This window comes from Parasteatoda tepidariorum, chromosome 8 (genome assembly GCF_982258835.1).
Source record: "Parasteatoda tepidariorum strain Cologne lab strain chromosome 8, Ptep-v5.0, whole genome shotgun sequence".
NCBI lineage: Eukaryota > Metazoa > Arthropoda > Arachnida > Araneae > Theridiidae > Parasteatoda > Parasteatoda tepidariorum.
The window spans coordinates 87,470,939-87,492,457 of record NC_141762.1 but is presented as its reverse complement, the minus strand read 5'-3'; the positions used below and the strand labels follow the sequence as shown (position 1 = coordinate 87,492,457).

Here is a 21,519-nt window from a genome sequence, read left to right as displayed (position 1 = left end):
CCTATCCAATTGTTTAAATGATTCGTAAACACATTCTATAAATTATTGGATTTTTCCAAGATTCAAAGGTTATCGCTTTTGGAAAAAACTAAGCTCCCTTAACTATCCTTCCTACGCTTTGCCCATCCTTCTGATTTCGGCTCATGGAGAAAAACACCTCTGACGCATTAAATGACTATGAGAAAAAATAGAAAGAATGTGAGAAAAGCTACGAAGAGCAAATTAACAAGTATCTTTTTTAAAGAAAAAATAACTGACTTACGCTATTTTCGCGCGAAGAAATGGGAGAAAGAAATGATTTGTTTAAGGGATCGTGTCAATATGGCATTACGTCCTTGACCGCGATCAAACTTTTCTTACTTATTTGGCGTTGATTTACAGACTTATTTTGAATAAATTTGTAGAAGATTCTGGTTAGCTGGGTATTTTAATCCTATCATTAGATAAATAAAATATTTGACACTAAATTTATGAAAAATGTAAAAATGAACTTGGTTTATCTAAGATTGAAAGATCTTTAAATGCAATCAACTTATGAATGGTGTGCATTGTATAATTTATACCTTTTTGTTCGAAATTATACAAATTATATAAATTGTAGAAGATGCTGGTTAGCTGGGTCTTTCAATCCTATCATTAGATAAATAAAATATTTGACACTAAATTTATGAAAAATGTAAAAATGAACTTGGTTTATCTAAGATTGAAAGATCTTTAAATGCAATCAACTTATGAATGGTGTGCATTGTATAATTTATACCTTTTTGTTCAAAATTATACAAATTATATAAATTGTAGAAGATGCTGGTTAGCTGGGTATTTCAATCCTATCATTAGATAAATAAAATATTTGAAACTAAATTTATGAGAAATGTAAAAATGAACTTGGTTTATCTAAGATTGAAAGATCTTTAAATGCAATCAACTTATGAATGGTGTGCATCGTATAATTTATGCCTGTTTGTTCGAAATTATAAAAAGCTATTTTGAAATATATTGACAACAACAGAGTAAAGTAATATTTAAATATTTTTAAGTAGTTTATCCAGAAGTTAATAATTAGCAGTGTTTTATTTCTCATAAATATGAAAGAAATCACAACAATTGTACTTCACAATTTATTCCTTTTCGTTGAAATGATTAAATAAAATTTTCTCTTAATAATATGCAGCAAAGTTATGAAAAATGCTGTCTTAAAACTAAAATTTATGTTTAAAAGGTCAAATTTTTAAAAAGAGCCAAATATATTTAATTTAAAGACATTCATTTTTTAGCATTGAAGTTGGAAAACGTTTAAACTTAAAAATATGTAAAGTCTTTCTAAACTGTTTGACATGCTAAGAGAGCAGAGTAAAGGGAGGAAAATGAAAAACTATATTTTAGAGGCATAAGAAGATAAATGTTTTTAACTGACTCACTCCCACTTGACGGCACTACACTCGGCTTCACATTTGGTCGTTCAATAATAGTATTCAAAGTAAAACATGCACTCAATATAGTATATGACGACGGTATAGAAGACTTCTTGAAGTATGACAAGCTGGGGAAAAATTAGAATCATTGTGGTTAAATATGCTTATATCATGTATATTTTAATTATCATGTATATATTAAACGCCTTTTGGGCATTCAGAATTTCGATAAAATAGAAGAGAAATTTTCATGCTAGTCTCTATTTCCCCAATTCATAACATGGAGAATCCGGTTTTTTTCTTAATTTAGAAAACCCTGCCAGTTCAGAAGAAAACAGTGCTAACGTTCAGATGATTAGTATTAAAAGGTTCAGATGATTAGTATTATTCAGATGATTAGTATTAGTTACGTATGATATGTATTAGAAAGTAAATAATAAATTGAAAATTCCGAAATATACAGTTCAGATTAATTTTAAAAATTGCTGACACAAAATGAAAATTTACCTGGTGGTTTTGTTTACTTCTTGAGAACTATTTTACCCATTTCTTTTAAATTTCTTAAAAATTTATGTCGCTTAATAATAATAATTATATATATATATATATATATATATATATATATATATATATATATATATATATATATATATATATATATATATATATATATATATATATATATATATATATATATATATATATATATATATATATATATATATATATATATATACAAGCTGCTGCTCTTGCTAATTCCCAAATACCGCCTTTGGGGCGAATTAAATGGCATATTATACATAACCAGTCTTTATCCTCCTTCCGAGCATTCCTTTTACTTTGACGGATGTCTGAGATCAACTCTCATGGCTACCTATTAAAAACTTGCGGAAAATCTCCCTAGCCGTGCGAAGGCTTTCATCGTTACAAAAGTGGGTTTGTTCGCTATCGGGCTATCAGTATCCATAGAAGCGATACAAGAATTTGTCTGTCAAGCATCGCTTTATCCTTCTTTCGAGCATTCCCTTTTACTTTGACGGATGTCTGAGATCAACTCTCATGGCTACCTATTGAAAACTTGCGAAAAATCTCTCTAGCCATGACGTAGGCTTTCATCGTTACAGAAGTGGGGTTGTTCGCTATCGGGCTAACAGTATCCATAGAACCGATTCAAGAATTTGTCTGCCAAGCATCGCTTTATCCTTCTTTCGAGCATTCCCTTTTATTTTGACGGATGTCTGAGATCAACTCTCATGGCTACCTATTAAAAACTTGCGGAAAATCTCTCTAGCCATGACGTAGGCTTTCATCGTTACAGAAGTGGGGTTGTTCGCTATCGGGTTAACAGTATCCATAGAACCGATGCAAGAATTTGTCTGTCAAACATCGCTTTATGACAATCAAACCGGATATATTTTCTGCAAAAGTTGAATATAAAACGCAGAAACTGCTCTAGAACATTATAGAATACTGTCACGCTGTGGGTGGACCATACTTCACGTTAGACCCATTAATTATCTGATATCACGACCTAGTCAAAGATATGCCTACTCTGTGAGATTTAAGGGTGCCTCTATATGACTTTTGAAAGATATGCAAGAGCGCAAAAATAACCTATAAAAACTTTTCATCTTAAAGATCGTATTTTTAAGTTTTGGAACTCAGTCTTAATGATTTAAGAAAATTACTTTGTTCAAACGAAGTAAGACACACAAAATAAGAAATTTCTTTGAATAAAAATACCCTTTACTCGACGGGAATAGATTTTCCTAAGAAAAATATGGGGAATATCTGTAATCTGGAAATTAAGGTCCCAATAAATAACGACTGAAAGTTTGACCCTCATCATGTTAATTTACTTCTGTTTCACCATAACTCTGACTACTTCAAATTTTAAATTATGAAATACAAGAATTGGAGGGAAACAATTGAGTAGTTTTTGAGAAATAAATGCTTAAAAATGAAACTTTTATGACATGAAGACATTTCAAAAGAATAAATAAGAAAACTAGCATTAAGCGACACAAAAGATAGGATCATTAAGAAGCCAATTTAATCTACGAAATTTAATTTATAAAGCATAAAATTTGAAGGTAATCATAAACTTGAAGATAAGTTTATAACCGTCGTTGAACAGTCAACCCAATTTTTGGGTTTACGACTACTAATGCTCAACTCCGTAGCCTTGTAATTTTGAACCCAATCCAGAAGATAAGGGAACTCATAGATCAAGTATTGGGAGAAATTTGCCTTCGTGGAGGACTTTCTGATGAAACTAACCCGCATTTGCGTTACATGGAGAGGAAGACCATGGTTGGCCTGACGGAAAGGTTGCTCTCACCCATGATCCGTCTACCACTGGGGATATTTCATGTGAGCACTGTGGTCGATGCAAACCGGATGCGTAATTCATATCGACATTCCAGGGCCGGGATTCGAACCCGGTTTACCTCATTGGAAGGCAAATGCTCTGTCTCCTGAGCCGTCGCGGGTCACATGCTCTTGTTCGGTTTTTTTCTACCTTTTATATCCACTTAGATGTGATTCTGAACATCTGTTGACTTGCTGTAGCACCAAATTCGAATTCCACTTCAGATCACAGAGAAGTCATCGCTATAAGATGCATAACTCGCATTTTGAGTGTTTCAAGGAAATTTTTTAATGCAAGTGGTACTTTTAATGCAAGTGGTACCAAACTAAAAACAGCTGGAAATTTGCTGTTTTTACCCAAAATGTCCAAATTTTATGTCGACACTTCTCCCAGAAGATATTAATTTGATTTAGATATACACTGAGTAGCCAAATTATTATGACCATCTCAGAGTTTTATGCAAATGAGTTATTGCGTCACAGCGCTGCCGCTAGAGGGCAAGATAACTATAACAGGGGAATGCTGAGCAAGTAAGTCATCAGTTACACTGTGTTGCTTGCTCTGATATGGGAAAGAAAAGTGATTTAACTGAATTTCAACGTGGAATTATTGTGGGTGCGAGATGCGTCGGAACGAGCATCAGCAAAACTGCTGCACTTGTGAAGTGTTCTAGAGCAGCAGTTGTTAATGTGTACAAAGAATGGACAATCAAGCAAAAAACCGGATCTCAACGTCAGACTTGCGATCGTCACAGGGTACTGAATGCTCTATCAGACAGAAGGCTGGCCAGGGTTGTGCAGCGCAACAGGAGAGCAACAGTGCGACAAATTGCAAGTGATCTTAATCAAGGAGCAACTGTGAACGTCTCTGAACGGATTGTTCGACGCACATTGCGCCGTATAGGGTATGGAAGCAGACAACTGAAGGGGTGGTCATAATAATTTGGCCACTCAGTGTCTAATTTAATACTGTAATGAGACTTTTATTGGGCATTATATTTAGCCTTGGGGAAAAAATTTAAATCGAGGTGCCCTAGTATACCATATGATTTGCAGTCATACATCATTGTTTTCAGTACCTAGGGCTTAAATAATAAAATTAATATGGATAAGCTTATAAAGCTTATTAGTACCTTTCCGAATGATATTTTTTGCTCTTTCAAACCAAACAGAGAAGAAGGACTTAAAAATAATGTCTCATGCAAAATTGTGTTCACCACAATGTCCAGTCTCAACTAGGTTATTTTGAAAACATTTTGCAACTTGCTTTAGAAAGAAAATAGCTATTTCTAACAATGAGTTTCAAAAATGAGTTTTAGTTTTCTTGATATTGAGCACAAACTATTCCTTGACAAATTGTGGTGAGAACTGCAGAATGAAACGAGTTCCATATTGGTGCAATCGAGTTGTTAGAGTACATGAATACATAAAGATGAACTTTCATCTTTAAATATAAAAGGATCTATAAAAAGAACACTCAGTACAATCTTCAACATAGGAAAGAGATTTTAACCACAGGATCTGAAACTAGATTGTTTTTCGTTATTATCTACAACGCAACATAAAACTTACTCACAATCCTCGGAATGTTTACCAGGTACAACGAAAGAACAGCTGCTCATTACATCTTTTAAATCTTGAACATACTTTAGACGTTCTTCGGGTGGCAATGACCTCAAAGTAAAATAGGAAACGTGATCCATAACCTATATAAAATAAATTATTTTAGTATCCATGTTGCGAAAGTATAGTTCCCGCATAACAGAAAATTCCTCGAGACGCATAATTGCAAGAGATTCTATATTGCTCATAAAGTTTATAGATTCTCCGTACGTACTGAAAATTGATCTGGGTGTTACGTAAACTAGAAATACATGACATCTCGTGTACATGACATCTCTCAGGTCCACTGGTCTCAACACCTCCTCACAACACAATCAGAGCTGCCTAATTGACGAGCTATTCACCTAGCTGACCACCCAGCTTCCATCATCCGGACGATTCTCCCTCTCTCAAACTGCGACAACTGCTATCATTGTCTTCGAACACCGCGTAATGGCATGTCTACCTCAGCTCTTCCTTTGTAAATGATTCAGCACACTCAAATAAGTTTTGGTTGCCTGTTTTATACTCCACAGAGTACGACGTTCAACGCTCTCTACCGGCTATACGTATTGCGCAATCACGCTGCTTTTCTAATCATTTTCATATCTCCCCGACGTGTACAGTCCGCAAAAAAAAAAACGAATCACCCTGAATAACTTTCGTTCTAATGATCGGATTTTCACGAACTAAGTGTCAATCTTAATGGTTCCTGGGGGTGACCTCAAATATGCTAATTAATTAGTGCTAACTATTAATTAAGTTACGAAATCAGACACAAAAACGTACTTTCTCTGAATAAACATGCATTTTTTTTTACATATTTGGATTTCTTATCTTCAAAATATAGGGGGTAGCCGCAATCTGGGAAATGTGGTCCCCATAGTTTGGTCAGGAGAGCGATTCAAAGTTCGTACCCCTTAATGTTAATTTCGCTTTTTGCGTTTTCAGTCATATTTTCAAAACTAATGAAGCAATTCAAAAAAAATTGCACCCACTCATAAAACTCATTTACCCAAAGATAATTTCATGCAAAAAATAATTTTTAATAATTATTTATTATTTTTTATTATTTAATTAAAGTGAGGATGAAAAAATATTGAATTATAAGGTATGAATTTTTTTATACCATATTAATCTACATATTTTTCAATTGAAAAATCTAAAGTTTCAACTGTTTTTATTTATTAGAAGCTGAGAAAAATTAAAATTAATTATTTTTAAAAAAATAATTTGGCGACAATAAAGAAATAACTAATTGGGGCGATTAATATTAAAATGTGATAAACTTGGGAGGAACTTGACTTCGCGCGAGTAGCGTAAAATTTCATTCACATTTTTTTCGCTAATAATCGTTTGCTAATCTTTTTATTTTTATTTCTTTCACACTATAAAATACGATGTTTCTTTTTTAGTCATTTAATAATTTATTTGCAATTTAGTAAAGAATTTTGAATAAAAAACACTTTATTCAACAAATGTCTAGTTTTAAAAAAGCGTGATTCTGATAGAATACACCAGATTGTGCTTATTTAATGTGATTATTTTTTATTTCTTTTATTTTGTTTTTCAATAACTGACTAAACAATGAAGGAACACTTAAGCTTAGCTTGCCTTTAAAAAAAATTTCAAAACTTGTAATTTTAGCTAAATGATGGTTTCGACATATTTGTTATTAAATGCAAATTATGTAAAAAAAGTTAGATAACTTACATAATATTGTTTTAAGCTTTTGGTGGTTTAAATAATAAGTAGTAAGATGACCAAGTGAAGGAACAGTTCTTACCAGTGAATAAACACTAAATTTTCCAGAGAATGAACACTTAATTTTGATAATGTTTGATGCTCGTTAGGAATCCATAGGCCACACAAATGTCTAAAAACAAGATTTTTCTTGGAATTACGACATATAACTATAGTTAATGTGGAAAATTTTACTTTTTTTTCAGTCATGGAATGGAAAGTAAAATATGTTTGAATACATAATTTTAAAAAAATGTTTTTCATTTTTTTCTCACAGTTTAATAGTCCGTTCTAAATTATGAATGTTTATCATTGTGTAATCTGATGATGTTTTTATTATTATTATAATTCAATCATTTTTTTGTTTAATCTTTCCCTCATATTTTTCAAGCTTTTTTTTAAATCTTTTTAAGTATTTTTTTTCTCTTCGTCATGAGTAATTTATTTCTTTTTCTTTTGATTTAACCTTCCTCTTTTTTCCAAATTTTTGGCCAATGTAAATGTATCTTCGAAATTTCTTTTGATTTTCCAGTTCCATTTCCAGAATTCCTCACTGGATAATAAATGAGAAAAAGGAGTTTCGAAGTTTGAGTAAAACCCATCTCTCATTGACTTATATCTAGTTGTTACTTATGAAACCAATCGTTTAAGCAATTAACAATGCCTCAAGAGGACTTATCTCAAAATCGGTTTTCAAGATACTTTCATTATTAATGTTAGTTGTCTCAGCTTCAGAACCAAAATTTGATTATACAATTGTTCTTTTTGAAATAAATTCTTCAATATTGAGAAAAGCGCAGGCTATTGGATATTTGGGAGACTAAACTTTTCTGTCAATGTTCCTTTAAAAATTTGCAACATAACTTGTGAGATTTCCTTCTCAAGCTTCTGAAGAAATAGCGCATCGTTACTCTCGAAGCATGTGTTTTGTTGATAAGTTGTCTTGCTGGTTAACTCTTGGTGTCTGTTTTGCATGCATTTGTTACAGTCAACGTTTTCTACATCGAATGAAAAAATATCGCATTTCATAAAAGCATTTTAACTTCATCAGTTGATGCCTAAAATCTTATTTAAAAATGGATGTAAAATTTTCTAGACATATTGTTTTACAATTCTTTTGTTTTCAAGATCTAACGAGATTTCCAAGAATTACGTATAAAACTAAACCAGAAAATTTGTTTTGAGGAACAAAACTTGCTCAGTTTCAAATTGATATGAGATTTATACCTATCCAGAAGAAGCAAAATTAGGAATTTGATTGCATTTTTAATTAGCCATGGGTAGAAACATTTGCAATATATTTGTAAAATGTTGCTGCGGTCATCGTTTCATTTCATGAATAGCTTTTTCCAATGAAATATGTAGCAGGGACTGATTCTGTAATATCTCTACGAATTCTTCTGTAAGGAAAAACTACCAATGGAGGTACTTTTTCTTTCCTAGATACTTTAGAATATAAATCCTTATAATTTTTAAGGCCGCAGATTTTTCCCGTTTAAGGGCAGTATTCAACTCTTGTTGCATTCGCATTGTAAATGCAATCACTTTATAAAAGGATGCCAGGGCTACTTCCCTCCTAAAGATTCTCTGAAGTTCTTAAAACCAGTATTTCGAATATTATTCTCTAAGGGAAGTTTTGCCTTTTGAAATTATCTTCGTATTACACTGAGTTATCGGTGGATGTCACCTTAAAAAAACTTCACCCATTTTTCACCTAGATAATTGTCTTTAAATGGATTTTTCCTACCAGTTCCCGTTAGGACATTAAAGACGGCAATAGGATAATAATTTAGCTAATTATTGGCACAAAATCCTGCAAAGATTCCATTCAAGCTTTTATTATTATATTTAGTTGTTATATTTAGTTAATAAACATAGTTTATTAAGGAGTCTAAGGTATGATGTAATAACTAATCACTACATTTATAAAGATAAATAATAAATTAATTATTATTATAATTCTTTAAATAAATTTAGCAATTAAATTTGCATATTTAAATGAAATAGTTATAGGAACTATTCATACAACATTTAACTGAATTTTAGGAGTCCTCTATGTCGCTGAACTACTAATTATCCAAGTAAAATCATATTTCACACATACTATTCATTCACTGGGAAATCTATTCTCAGTGAAGGAACATGCCTGTTCCTTCACTGGTTAGAAGTTGTTGTTTTTTTATTTTTAACATAATTTTGATTTATAATATGACAAAAGGTACAAGAAAATTAAAAATTTTCTTTTATTTTCATTAACTTGAAAAAATCCCAGTAAAGGAACACTTGTTTATACATTGGTTTTTCATCGTTCTGCAATCCAGTTAATAAACACCCCCTAATCTCAGTACTTGCTTTATGTTATGATGCTTAAAATAAATAAAACGTAACTTCAATGACCATATTTTGAATTCTTTTTTTTCACAATGAAAAGAAAAAGCATTATTATATGCAATTAATTGTAGTTTAAACGGATAACAACAAACACTGACCTTATAATTTTGTCAAAGAAACAAGGCGTTGAACAGATACTAACAAATTCAAAACTTTTTCCAGAGAAGACTCAAAGACCAGATAACTAAATGCATTGTTAAAGGACTTCCAATTGTTAGGCAGTAAGCTACTCTTACCAATCAATCTAAATTAAAACGTTTAAAATCTTATTTCTAAGAAATATCTATGAAATGCTCCTTCATTTGTTGGTTTACCCTATATCATCCTAATCTTAAAAGAAATTTCCGGAAGTGTATCGCAGAACTATTTTACCAACTATTTAATAAAATTTTAACATTTTAAAATTCTTATTCCATTTTACGTTTATTATTTCTTCATTAATATACTAATAATTTTTTTAGAACTTTAATTTAGATTTTCTTTAATTTAGGTTTCCTTTTCAAATTATAGTCAAGTTTTTTTTAAATAATTATTGTCTGCTAGCTAAGAATAAAACCTTGTTAAGAAATTAAAAACATTCAGCTGTTTAAAATTATTTAATGCAAAACAGCTGATTATTTACTTAGCATACTATTTTTTTGAAAAAAGAATATAAATTATTGATTGTCTTTTTTTTTGTTTCTTGTGACTTCAACTTAGATTATCTAAAATAGTGTTGATGTTTTATAAGTCACTACAAAGAGGATAAAGATACCGAACATAAAAAGCTGTGGAATACGTAGCCAATTTTTTTAGTGTCTTAAAATATTTCAGTATCTTAAATGTCGTCCTACTATCTTAGTTGTGAAATTAAATTTTTAATTATCTGACCACGTGTGATTCACTAATTATTTCATTATATCTTTTACTCTTTATGATACCAAGTAGATTTTTTTTTCTGATAATATACTAAACTATTAAGTTTAATTTTTTACTTTAGCATGATTTCCAAGATATTATTGTAGTATAATTTGTTATCAGGAAAATGCCTTATTTTGTTAATCAGGAAATACTAAAAATTGAAATTTGTAAGGATTCCGAAGCAGTGCACACAATACACAATTTCCGACCTTATTTTAATAAAAAAAAAATTTAAAAAAAACGTGGCAAGTAGGCTAACATACTTTTTACAGAAACTGTGAAAACTAATTTTTCCTATATTTCGTCAAAAGAGATAAGAATGATATTGCTCCAAGGGACCTACTCAATAATTTCGCTATTTCCAGATTGAAATCTGTTTGATCGAAACATATTATTCCTTGAAAATTACACGAGGGAAAAATTAACTTTTATTATTTATCTAAGCTTATTCCATTTATTTAATGATAGCGGTATTAAGGTTAAGGATATGCGTCGGAAGCTCCGTTTATTATTATACTATAAATGCATTAAATCATGTAGCTTGAATAATTTATTTTAAGTAAATTATTTCATAACTTTAAGCAAATAAGGGTGTAAAAATAAACTCGATCGAAATACTCCGAAAGTATACCCTGAAATATATGTAGAATAAACTTTGGAATCGATGTATAAAAAATACCTTTTCAAACAACTTCGAGTAGGACGGAAACGCTAACTTGTTTAAAAAAGTTGTCCTTGTTACTATTTAATTTCGATTCCTGGTACTAGGGGACATTCCATTTTCACATTCGACTTTTGAAATTTCAATTGTAAACGGAATTTTTTTATGACCTTAAGCTAAAATGTTAAGGCTTGCAGCAAAAAAAAAAAAAAGTTTTTTTTTACTGCATTAATATTTTTACAAAGTAGTGAATTATTATTTTTTCAATCTAAGAACCTGTGCCTATAACATATGTAAAAGTTATTTTAATATCAAGTGAAATAATTTAATATGTTGTGTAACTAAATGGATAATCCCAAGAAACTGAATCGAAAATATAAAAACTTCATTGATTTAAAAAAATAATATATGATAATAAAAATAGACATGTTTTGAGCGTCCAATAATAAAAGTCACAAGTTATCCAAGCCTGACAAGTCTTGAGAATGGGCGATTATACACTGGTTATCATAAATTAAGGAAAATTCACAAAAATCGCGATAACTCAAGAAATTACACATGGAATTTTATGAAACTTACCCACAATATACAACACATAGTAAGGTATTAAACAACATAAAAAGAAATTATCAGACATTAATAGTAGTATAGAAATTAGCACATGTATAAAATAAACAAATTGGAAGTATCGGTTTGCAATAGAAAAAGTACCTTTAATATGGAATATGATTGCCTCTAGAAGCAATACAGCACAAACAGCGATGTGTGATGCTTTCAATTATGCGGTCTATCAGTTCAATAGGAAGTGAGAGCCATTGCTCTTGTAAAGCAGTTGCAAGCGTGGCAAGGGTCTGAGGGGGCGGATTGATGGCAGATACACGCCTCCCTAGAGCATCCCAAACGTGCTCGATAGGATTCAAGTCCGGGGATCGAGCTGGCCACTCCATGCGAGTAATTGTTTCCTGTTGAAGATAATCATCAACAATGCGAGCTCTGTGTGGTCTTGCATTATCGTCCTGTAACAGGAAGCAATCACCAATTGCCCCGGCATATGGGCGCACATAAGCATCAAGGATGTTGTCTCGATAAACCTGAGCATTCACGGTTCCCCTTGGAAAGACATGGAGGTATGTGCGCCCTCCTAAGGATATGCCTCCCCAAACACAGACACTGCCTCTTCCGTATGCATCTCTTTCACGGATGTTTGATGGATGATAACGGGTCCCAGGTTCTCTCCATATCAAATAACGTCTACTGTCACTTTCTAGACTAAACCTGGACTCATCCGTAAAGAGAACAGGCCTCCATTGATCTGACGTCCAGTGGACATGTTGTCGGGCCCACTGCAAACGGTCTCTCCTATGGCGTGATGTGAGCGGCACGCAAATGGCTGGTCGTCTCGCATACAGACCACCTTCGTGGAGCCTTCTGCGCACAGTTGACGTTGACACCAACCTTCCGGTGGCTGCAGCAAGAGAGGATCTAAGATGTGTCGGAGTAGCGGTTCTATTCCTGCGTGCACTTAATGTCAAATATCGGTCATCGGCACTGGTCGTAACAGTTGGCCGTCCTTGACTGAACCTCCTAGATGCCGAATCTGTGGTTTGAAATTGCCTCCAAAGTCTATGAACCACAGATGGACTCACATTTAGCCATCTGGCCACTTCTGATTGACTCTGCCCTGCCTCTAGTCTCCCGATGGCTCTCCATCGTAGTTCTTCAGGCAAATGATGCCTAGAGGTCATTATTACGAATTGGCTATCTCAGATTTTCAATGTCGCAATCACAGTAAAATTTGTGTGCTTTCTCTCAAACTTGGACTTTTATGCTCCAGGCAGATGACGTAAGCCGAGTGCAGCGCCACTAATTTGCATATTGCAATTTTACTCAGCTACTCTTAGTGGACAACATATGCAAATTTTGCACGGTTTGGCTTACTTTTGAAAGAGTTATCGCTATTTTTGTGATTTTTCCTTAATTTATGATAACCAGTGTATTTGAAAACTCGAAACATGTCGACTTTTACTTCCCTCTTCATATGTTTTGAAGCCAGTTGAGTTTTTATCGTCAATTATACTGTTTTACATTTGGGTCTTGATCATTATTTTGATAAGGATTTTACACTAGTTAAAGTAAACATATGCATTTTAATATTTTATCAGGATTCATATGGTCTTTAAAAATGTAAGAACATCAATATTGTAAAAGTTATATTTAACTTAAAGATAAACATTTTGACACCAGATATTTTGAGTTAATGAAATTAAATATTTTATCTCTTAAGTTTTTGTGCCCCCATTTCAGTATCTTAAGGATCTTACGAGCTCTGTTTAAAAAGAGATCATCAGATATATATAAGAAAGCAAAAATAACCATAGTAGCAGTATTTGGTGGTAAATGTAGCTTATCGTAATTAAAGAATATGCTGTGCGACATTTTATGGTGAATTTGCGAACGTATAAGTTTCAGAATGTATCAAAACATGATGATGCTATTTGCTAATCATCTTTATCCAAAGGAAACGATGTAACCTAAATATCTAGTAGAATGAAGCGATTTTTTTAGCAATGAATTCTACAATTTGCAACATATTATTTCAATATCTTATTCTTAAACATAACATATTTCAATCTTTTTAAAATGCCACTAAACATTCAGCAATTCCTTGAGTTATAGAAAAAAGAAATATCGTAAATTATAGAAAGCCTTGTGAATGTGCATTAGAATTATTATACAATCTACATTTTATTTTTCAAGCACTTTTTTTTTTCTTCAAACTTTCTTGCCTAGAAGACTCGATTAAAACTGTAAAAATGATTATCCCTAAAATTTTGTATATAGCTATAATAAATTATGCTCATCTTATTTTAGTATAAAATCCTCGAATAAATATAGTAAAAACAGTGTAATCTAAATAATATCAGATAAAAAGTTCATGTATTTAAATTCTAAAAACTATCATAAATAATTTATAAATCGATTCAAATTTACTTTTCAAAGGAGATTAAAATAATATTTTTTTTGCTTTTTGGACAGAAATCCCCTAAAAAAATTGTTTATGGCCTGGAAACTTCGAGATATTTTCTAGTAACAATAAATTAAGCCCCTCCGAGCAATCACTGAACATTATTTCAATTTTTTTACTATCAGAGTTTGGTTGCGTAGCAACCTAGTAAAATTAAGCACTCCTCTTTTGAATTAGTCAATGGGTTATCTTAAAATATTTATTTGCGCAGGCGACTTTTTTTGACGGTTTTCTGGACTATCGCCAAATATATAAACCTTTATTGCGGCCCAATTTACCACCCAATTTTTTTAAAATTTTATCTACCCCCACTAATTCAAGGGTCTAGATTCCAAATATGTAAAAAAAATTAAATGTTTATTCAGAGAAAGTACGTTTTTGTGTCTGATTTCGTAACTTAATTAATAGTTAGCACTAATTAATTAACATATTTGAGGTCACCCCCAGGAACCATTAAGATTGACACTTAGTTCGTGAAAATCCGATCATTAGAACGAAAGTTATTCAGGGTGATTCGTTTTTTTTTTTGCGGACTGTACCGATCCCGCAATTTTTTCTTGGTGCACTAATTTTTTTGTCCATGAGTGTATATTTATGGACATGATTAAAACAAAATATCTGCATTATATCAGATACGGATGCTTGTATATATTAGTGAAAAATCAATGGTTTCTTCAACCACGTTGGCAGGAATTGAGCACAGAACTCTTAAGTAAGTGAGCAGTCACAACAATAAATATCCAAACATACATGTTCACCGATTTCCGTAATATTTTTTTTTCTTGAATGGACAAGAAAAAGCTGAAACAAAGAGAGTATGAGCGTTTAAAAGTGCATGTTTACAAAGTTTAGATTGAAAATTCTTTTCTCGCGGGCGGGGGGGGGGGCTACAAACCAACTTGGTGCGCTATAAGTTCGCTGGAAATGAAAAGTTAAAGGTGAGTAAATCATATCAACTAACAAACTGTTTAGAATATTGTTATATTGTTTGTTAATTAATGCAAACTCAATAAGAGTATAGAGTGATATCTCTGCTTTAACGATGTAGGACAGACGCGTTTCGATAAATATCGTAAGCCATTCTTTAGTGTTCGTGCTTATATTTTATGTGTTTATGGTAGAATGAAGTGCTTAATATTGTTGCCTCTCCAAGTTTATAATTGTGTTTAGAGCAAAAATCTATAATTACGAATCTAATATTCTTAGTATTATTTAGAAATACTAATCAATTTAAAACACAGACAGGCACCTAATAATGTTTCTAGGTTCTTAATGCTCTTAATCTTCATGGAAGTGAGGTATTTCAATGTATTTCGAATTGTTTAAGTTTATTTTAATTTTTACTAAGTGCTTTTTTTTTCTCACCTTTAACTTTAAATATTTCATTTGTGGATTTTTTGCTCTCCACTTTGGCACGCAAACAAATTTAATATTCTAACCTGCAACCCTTGACTTTCATCCGAAAAATTTGTTTCCCACCTGCTAAATTTATAAACTTCTTCAATTTCTGAGATCTCAGTAGATGATTGTCATTTGACTTTAAGTTTCCTATAATCTTTTTGGAGGGCTAAAGAGAATAGAAGGGCTGGTTCACTCCTTTGAAGTATCTCTCGTCGCGCCGATCCTCCGACGTCACTCTAGTGGCGTCACTTTGGCGCAAAGCTCGCACTTTTACTTCAGGAACGGAGCGTTTGGCCTTACTAGCTGTAACTAATATTGGATCATTTCTTTTTGCGAGATATTCTAAGACATTTGTTATTTTCTATAATGACTTTCCTCAGTTTTTGCAGTGAATTTACAAGAATTTAAAACTATTATCGAAATGCCAGTTTGCGCGATTGCAACTTGCAAAAATTCTGATACAAAAACAAAAGGAAAAAGTATAATTTTTCGCGTGTTCCCTAAAAGTGAACAACTATGTAAAGAATGGATTCCGAAATGACACAGTTAATATGAAACAGCAATACGTTTATTCTGTCGTAAAGAACTTTTATAAAAATTCATTATCTAAATAGAAACCGCCTCGTTACTTCATAACAGGTGAAAAGAATTAAAAAATGGATAAAGTTAAAGAAAATTAAAATGTAAATAAAAAGTAAAAATAAAATATATAGTATATAGTTGAAATTCTCCTAATTTCATAACATATTTTTTAATGTAGTTATTCTAAATATTTATGATTTTTTTAAAAAATTATATTCTCTTCAATTTAAATATCTATAAATTATATCATCGTAAATTTAAATGTCTATAAATAATTGTAAAATTTCTAATGTCATTATGAACCTAAATTATTACTTTGTTTCAGTAATTAGCGTTTAAGGTTGATGTTTCCTAATGATTAAGTATGAACAAATTGCTATTAACGACATATTTTAAAATCAGGGATTCTAAATTTAACTTAACTTATCGTTATAAAAGAATATGTAGATAAAAAAAGTGTCGATATATGCCTTCATTTTTCTTAATAGTTAAAGTTAAAACTGAACTTTTTAAAATAAAGTATTTATCGTGTCATTTTCACCAACTAGCAAAATATTTTTATAAGTTTAAAATGGTATTTTTTTTAGTATAATAACCAAGAAAGTGTTTTTTGAACTATGTTTATGAACGGAAATAATGTGTTAATTACGTAAAGTTTGAAAGCTAATAACCAGAAAAAGTCTAACTTATTTTTACAAAGAGAAAGATCCAAAGTTATCATAATATCTTTGCTTGCGATCTCCGAGATCTGTGGACACAGTGACGTCATGAGGAGGGAAATCGTAGCTTCAGCTCTAAGAGCGGAGTGAACTAGCCCTTCTATTCTCTTTAGCTCTGATCTTTTTGGGGGCAATTGGGGATTGCTTGAGGTATTTTACCCGCATTAGCAGGAGCTTTTCCCGCATGGACTAAATGGTCTACCATGTCTGTCAGCGCCTTCATTTCAATTTCCATTTTTGTGTTATTTCTTTAGTGGGTATTTTTTAATGAAGTTTTACACGCAATTTTCGTTTTTATATTCTTATGGGTTTAATGCCAAATAATAATTTATTTTGATATTGATTTTCTTCAAATAATATTCCTCCTCTTATAATATTAGCAGCTTGACGTTGATATGATTTGGAATTTTATACGCTTCACTTTTTTTTTCAATTTCTAATCTAGTTAAGTAAAAAATTCAAAATAAAACAAAAAATGCGAATTAAAGCAACCAAGCTAATACAGAAAATAAAAGACAAGAAAATACGGAATTAAAGAAAGTTACATATGTAGGAAGCAGCTAATCTGAATGTACTTACACGTAACGGTATCTTTAAAAAATAATTTAAAATCCTTTCGGAACTTGTTTGCCTGGCTTCAAAATATGAAAATAAAAGCGTAAGTGGAGTTTGAGGGGATCTTGTTATGGCGCATTCTAACTGAAGAACAGTAACCCTTATGGATTTGTTAGCTAACTTGAGCAGAATCAAACTGGATGTGTGAAAGACAAAAATATTATATCGGATAGTTCGAAATTTATAATTAATATGCTTGAGCCACGATTGCTCAGGGGATTGAGCGTTCACCTTCCAGTGAGATTAACTGGGTTCGAATCCCAGACATGACTGGTTCATAGAAATTCCGCATCCGGCTTGCACCGACCACAGTGCTGACACAAAAAATCCTCAATGGTAGACGTAACATGAGTTAGATTCCCCTCGCCATCGGGCTAACCGTGGGAGGTTTGAATGGTTTCCTCTACATGTAACACAAATGTGGGTTAGTTCCATCAAAAATTCCTCCACGAAGGCATATTTCTCCCCAAATTTGATCCACGAGTTCAATTGTCTTCGAGATTGGGTTCAAAATAACATGGCTACTGAGTTGAACATTGGTAGTCATAAACCTAAAATATTAGGTGGGCTGTTCCACGACGGTTATAAAATAAAATAAAATTAATAAGGTTGTATTTTAATTATACATTTTCTTTATTTTAATAATTTCTGAAAAACTATTAGTATTAAGCGAATAATAATTTTTTATTTTAAAAATTCTTTGTCTTTGGAATTATTCTGAATTGTATTTGCGCATGGAAAAATATAAATTTATTTAACAATGAATTTTTATTCAAATTTATATATCTCTACAATTTAATACAAAATTTAATTATGTTAGTTGGATATCTATTATTTGTTAGCAAATTTTGGAAGAGTTGTTTACTTATTTATTTTTAATTGATAAATAAATATAACTGCAAATTCTTTTAATTCTATTCACTTAATTGAATAAATGTTTTTAGAATTTTTTGCAGATTTCCATGTTATTAGTTTATTTATATTAAATGTAAAATCATTTCTATTATCACATGCAACAATGCAGATATTTTCTTCTTTTTTTAATATTCAAATCTAAAAGTTTAAAATTAATATTATCATCATGATTTCGTAGAAAGCAATTAATTAATTTATATATATATATATATATATATATATATATATATATATATATATATATATATATATATATATATATATATATATATATACACTAGTGTGCGAAACTTAAGCAACAAGTGAGTTTTTTGTCATAACTCTACAAGAAATCATCCGATTGACATGAAATTTGAATATGATGTACAATATTTAGTACTTAAACGATGGTAAAGGAATAATGGCGCAGAAAGGAATATAAAGCTTAAAGTAGGGTATGGAACAAAAAAAAGCTTTATTTGACATATAGTGGCGTTACGCATGATTGCCTCAAAAAGCGTAAGTACAACTGGCAGATGTTCCCTAGTATGGGATATGCCCTCCCCTTACTGTAATTGTTGCTTGGCATCGTCTCTCCATGCTAAGCACCAGATTATCCAGGAGTTCTTGGGGTAAACGTGTATATTCCTCCTTTCACGCATCTTTCAGCTGATGGGTGTTACCAGGAGGATACTGTCGTGTCGCAAGACGTCTCCCTAATGCATCCCACACATGCTTTATGGGATTTAGATCTGGAGAGTAAGCTGGCCTATCCATTCGTGTAATATCTTCACTTTCCAGTAGCTCTTGAACATTAGCAGTACGGTGTGGCCGGGCATTGTCATCCATAAAAATAAAGTCTGGTCCAATGGCCTCTCGGAACAGACGCGCAAGGGGTAGGATGACCTCGTTACAGTAGCGGTCTCCAGTTACTGAACCTCGGTCAAAGATCTGAAGCTCAGTCCGCCCGTTCAACATAATTCCACCCCAGGCGAAAACTCCAGGACCACCGTAACAATCTCTTTCCGCGATGTTATTGGGATGAAATCGAGCTCCAACCTCTCTTCAGATCAACTGACGTTGAGAATCACTTGTAGCACTAAAACGACTCTCATCTGTGAAGAGGACGCGACTCCATTGATGAGGTGTCCAGGTTTCATGTTCTCTGCACCACTCTAAACGGTGCCGCTGATGCCTAACTTTTAAAGGTATGCAGCGTTCAGGACGTCTGACAAATAAGCCACCTTTGTGGAGGCGTCCGGTCACTGTAAATCTTGATACTTGTCGTCCTGTGGCTGTGCACAGTTGCTGAGATATGGTGCTCGCTGACTGAAAACGGATTCTTTTCGCCTGGAGGGCAATGTAATGGTCATCTCTTGGTGTTGTTTTCCTTGGACGGCCACAACCAACCTTCCGAACAGCTTTACCAGTAGTTTTAAAGGCATTCCAAGCACGAGAAACAACACTTTTGTTGATCCCGAACTCTTCGGCGACACTGGTCGCACTACGCCCCTCCTCAAGCTTCCCAATCATTCTTCCTCGAGTAAAGTCGTCTAAATGATTTCTTGAAGACATGTTTCACAAAACAAATCACTTGCACTTGCAGCGAATGTCTTTAACTACGGTGCTCTTCATCCTTTTAACACAGCTTTGACCTGCGCGCGCTGACCCACAAGGTTTACGATACTTGCAATATAATCGACAACAGCTGCCTGCGGAAGAATACATTTACTTGCGAGACGCTATTGTCAGCAACGCCGACTCCACTGAAATTGGTAACTCTGTCATTCTAGCATCATGGTATACAGGGAGTCCACGTCATATGCAAGAATATATCCAGGATGCTCTGGCTTACGTGCGAGAGTACGGACGACCGTGTTTATTTATCACGTTCACGTGTAATCCAAAATGGCCAGAGATTACATCTTTGCTATTGCCCTGCCAAAATGCAATACATCGTCATGACATTACAGCACGTGTAGTCAGACAAAGGTTAAAGTCTTTAATAAGTTTCATTACGAAATTACATATATTATATATATCCTACATATTGCTGGATGTATTCGGTTCAATGGCAAAAGCAGGGATTACCTCATGCACACATTTTGATTTAGTTAATCAGCAAAATACGTCCTGAAGAAATCGATAGTGCAATTTCTGCGGAAATTCAAAATACGTCTACTGATCAATTGCTGTTTGATATTATTACATGATTCATGATCCATACGGTAATTTTAATCATTTATCGCTGTGTATGTTAGATGGAAAATGTACCAAAAGGGTTTCCTACAAATTTCACTAACGATACGATCACAAATGTTGACGGATATCCAATATATAGAATTCGTTGTATGTATAATTTATAAAAAAAGTCACAATAAATTAAAAAAGTTATTATTTGCTGTGTTTCTATTTTCACATTCCGTCATCGCTCACAGTGTTCCATGCCCCTTCCACTCATATACCACAAACGCACACACATACAATAAATAATATATTATATATATATATATATATATATATATATATATATATATATATATATATATATATATATATATATATATATATATATATATATATATATATATAATACTCTTACACGGCGACAAAAAAAGCCTCATTACAACTCCCCGAATGGCAACACTAGAAAATCGACCAATGTTTGTTGCTAAAAATGTCAAATGCCAAATCTAGCTGAGGTGGCTCAACATATAGCGCTATTAAAAACGGAAACTGAAATAACCAGAGAGCTTCAGCTGCGGCAATCTCATACTATTAAGCCAGGCAGAAATGAGTAGTCTTTGTCGATAGATCTCTATTTTAGCATTTTGTCGAAAGCGCTTTTTTTCACGAATTTATATATTACGAATTATTATCACGAATTATATCACGAATTAGCACATTTCTAAAAGATTTAACGAATTACATGTCATTTATTTGAATTCAAATTTATTTTAATGACTTAGTTTTTACTAAAAACATGTAATTTTTTTTTTAAAAAAAAGTCTTTATATGGATTTGTATGATTGTTTTGAATTCTTAGAATTTTGTGCATTTGCAATGAACCTAAGTTAGTAGCGAGCGAAGCGAGCTTGGTTTGCGAAGCAAACCATATAAGATTGCATGACAATTTTCGGGGGATGGCGAGCGTTAGCGAGAAGGGGGCGCAGCACAACTATTGTGTGTATATATATATATATA

General features: G+C 32.3%; 1 protein-coding gene across 1 annotated transcript in view; it reads right to left on the bottom strand.

Annotated features, from left to right (window-relative positions):
* The window catches only part of LOC139425595 (uncharacterized), a 53,821-nt gene that overhangs the window by 6,917 nt on the left and 25,385 nt on the right, over positions 1-21,519 (bottom strand). The window contains exons 8-9 of the mRNA XM_087149650.1: positions 5,355-5,488; positions 1,419-1,540 (exon numbers count right to left, since the gene is read on the bottom strand). Of these exons, the coding sequence (XP_087005776.1) occupies positions 1,419-1,540; positions 5,355-5,488 (256 nt within the window). The remainder of the gene's footprint in view (positions 1-1,418; positions 1,541-5,354; positions 5,489-21,519) is intronic.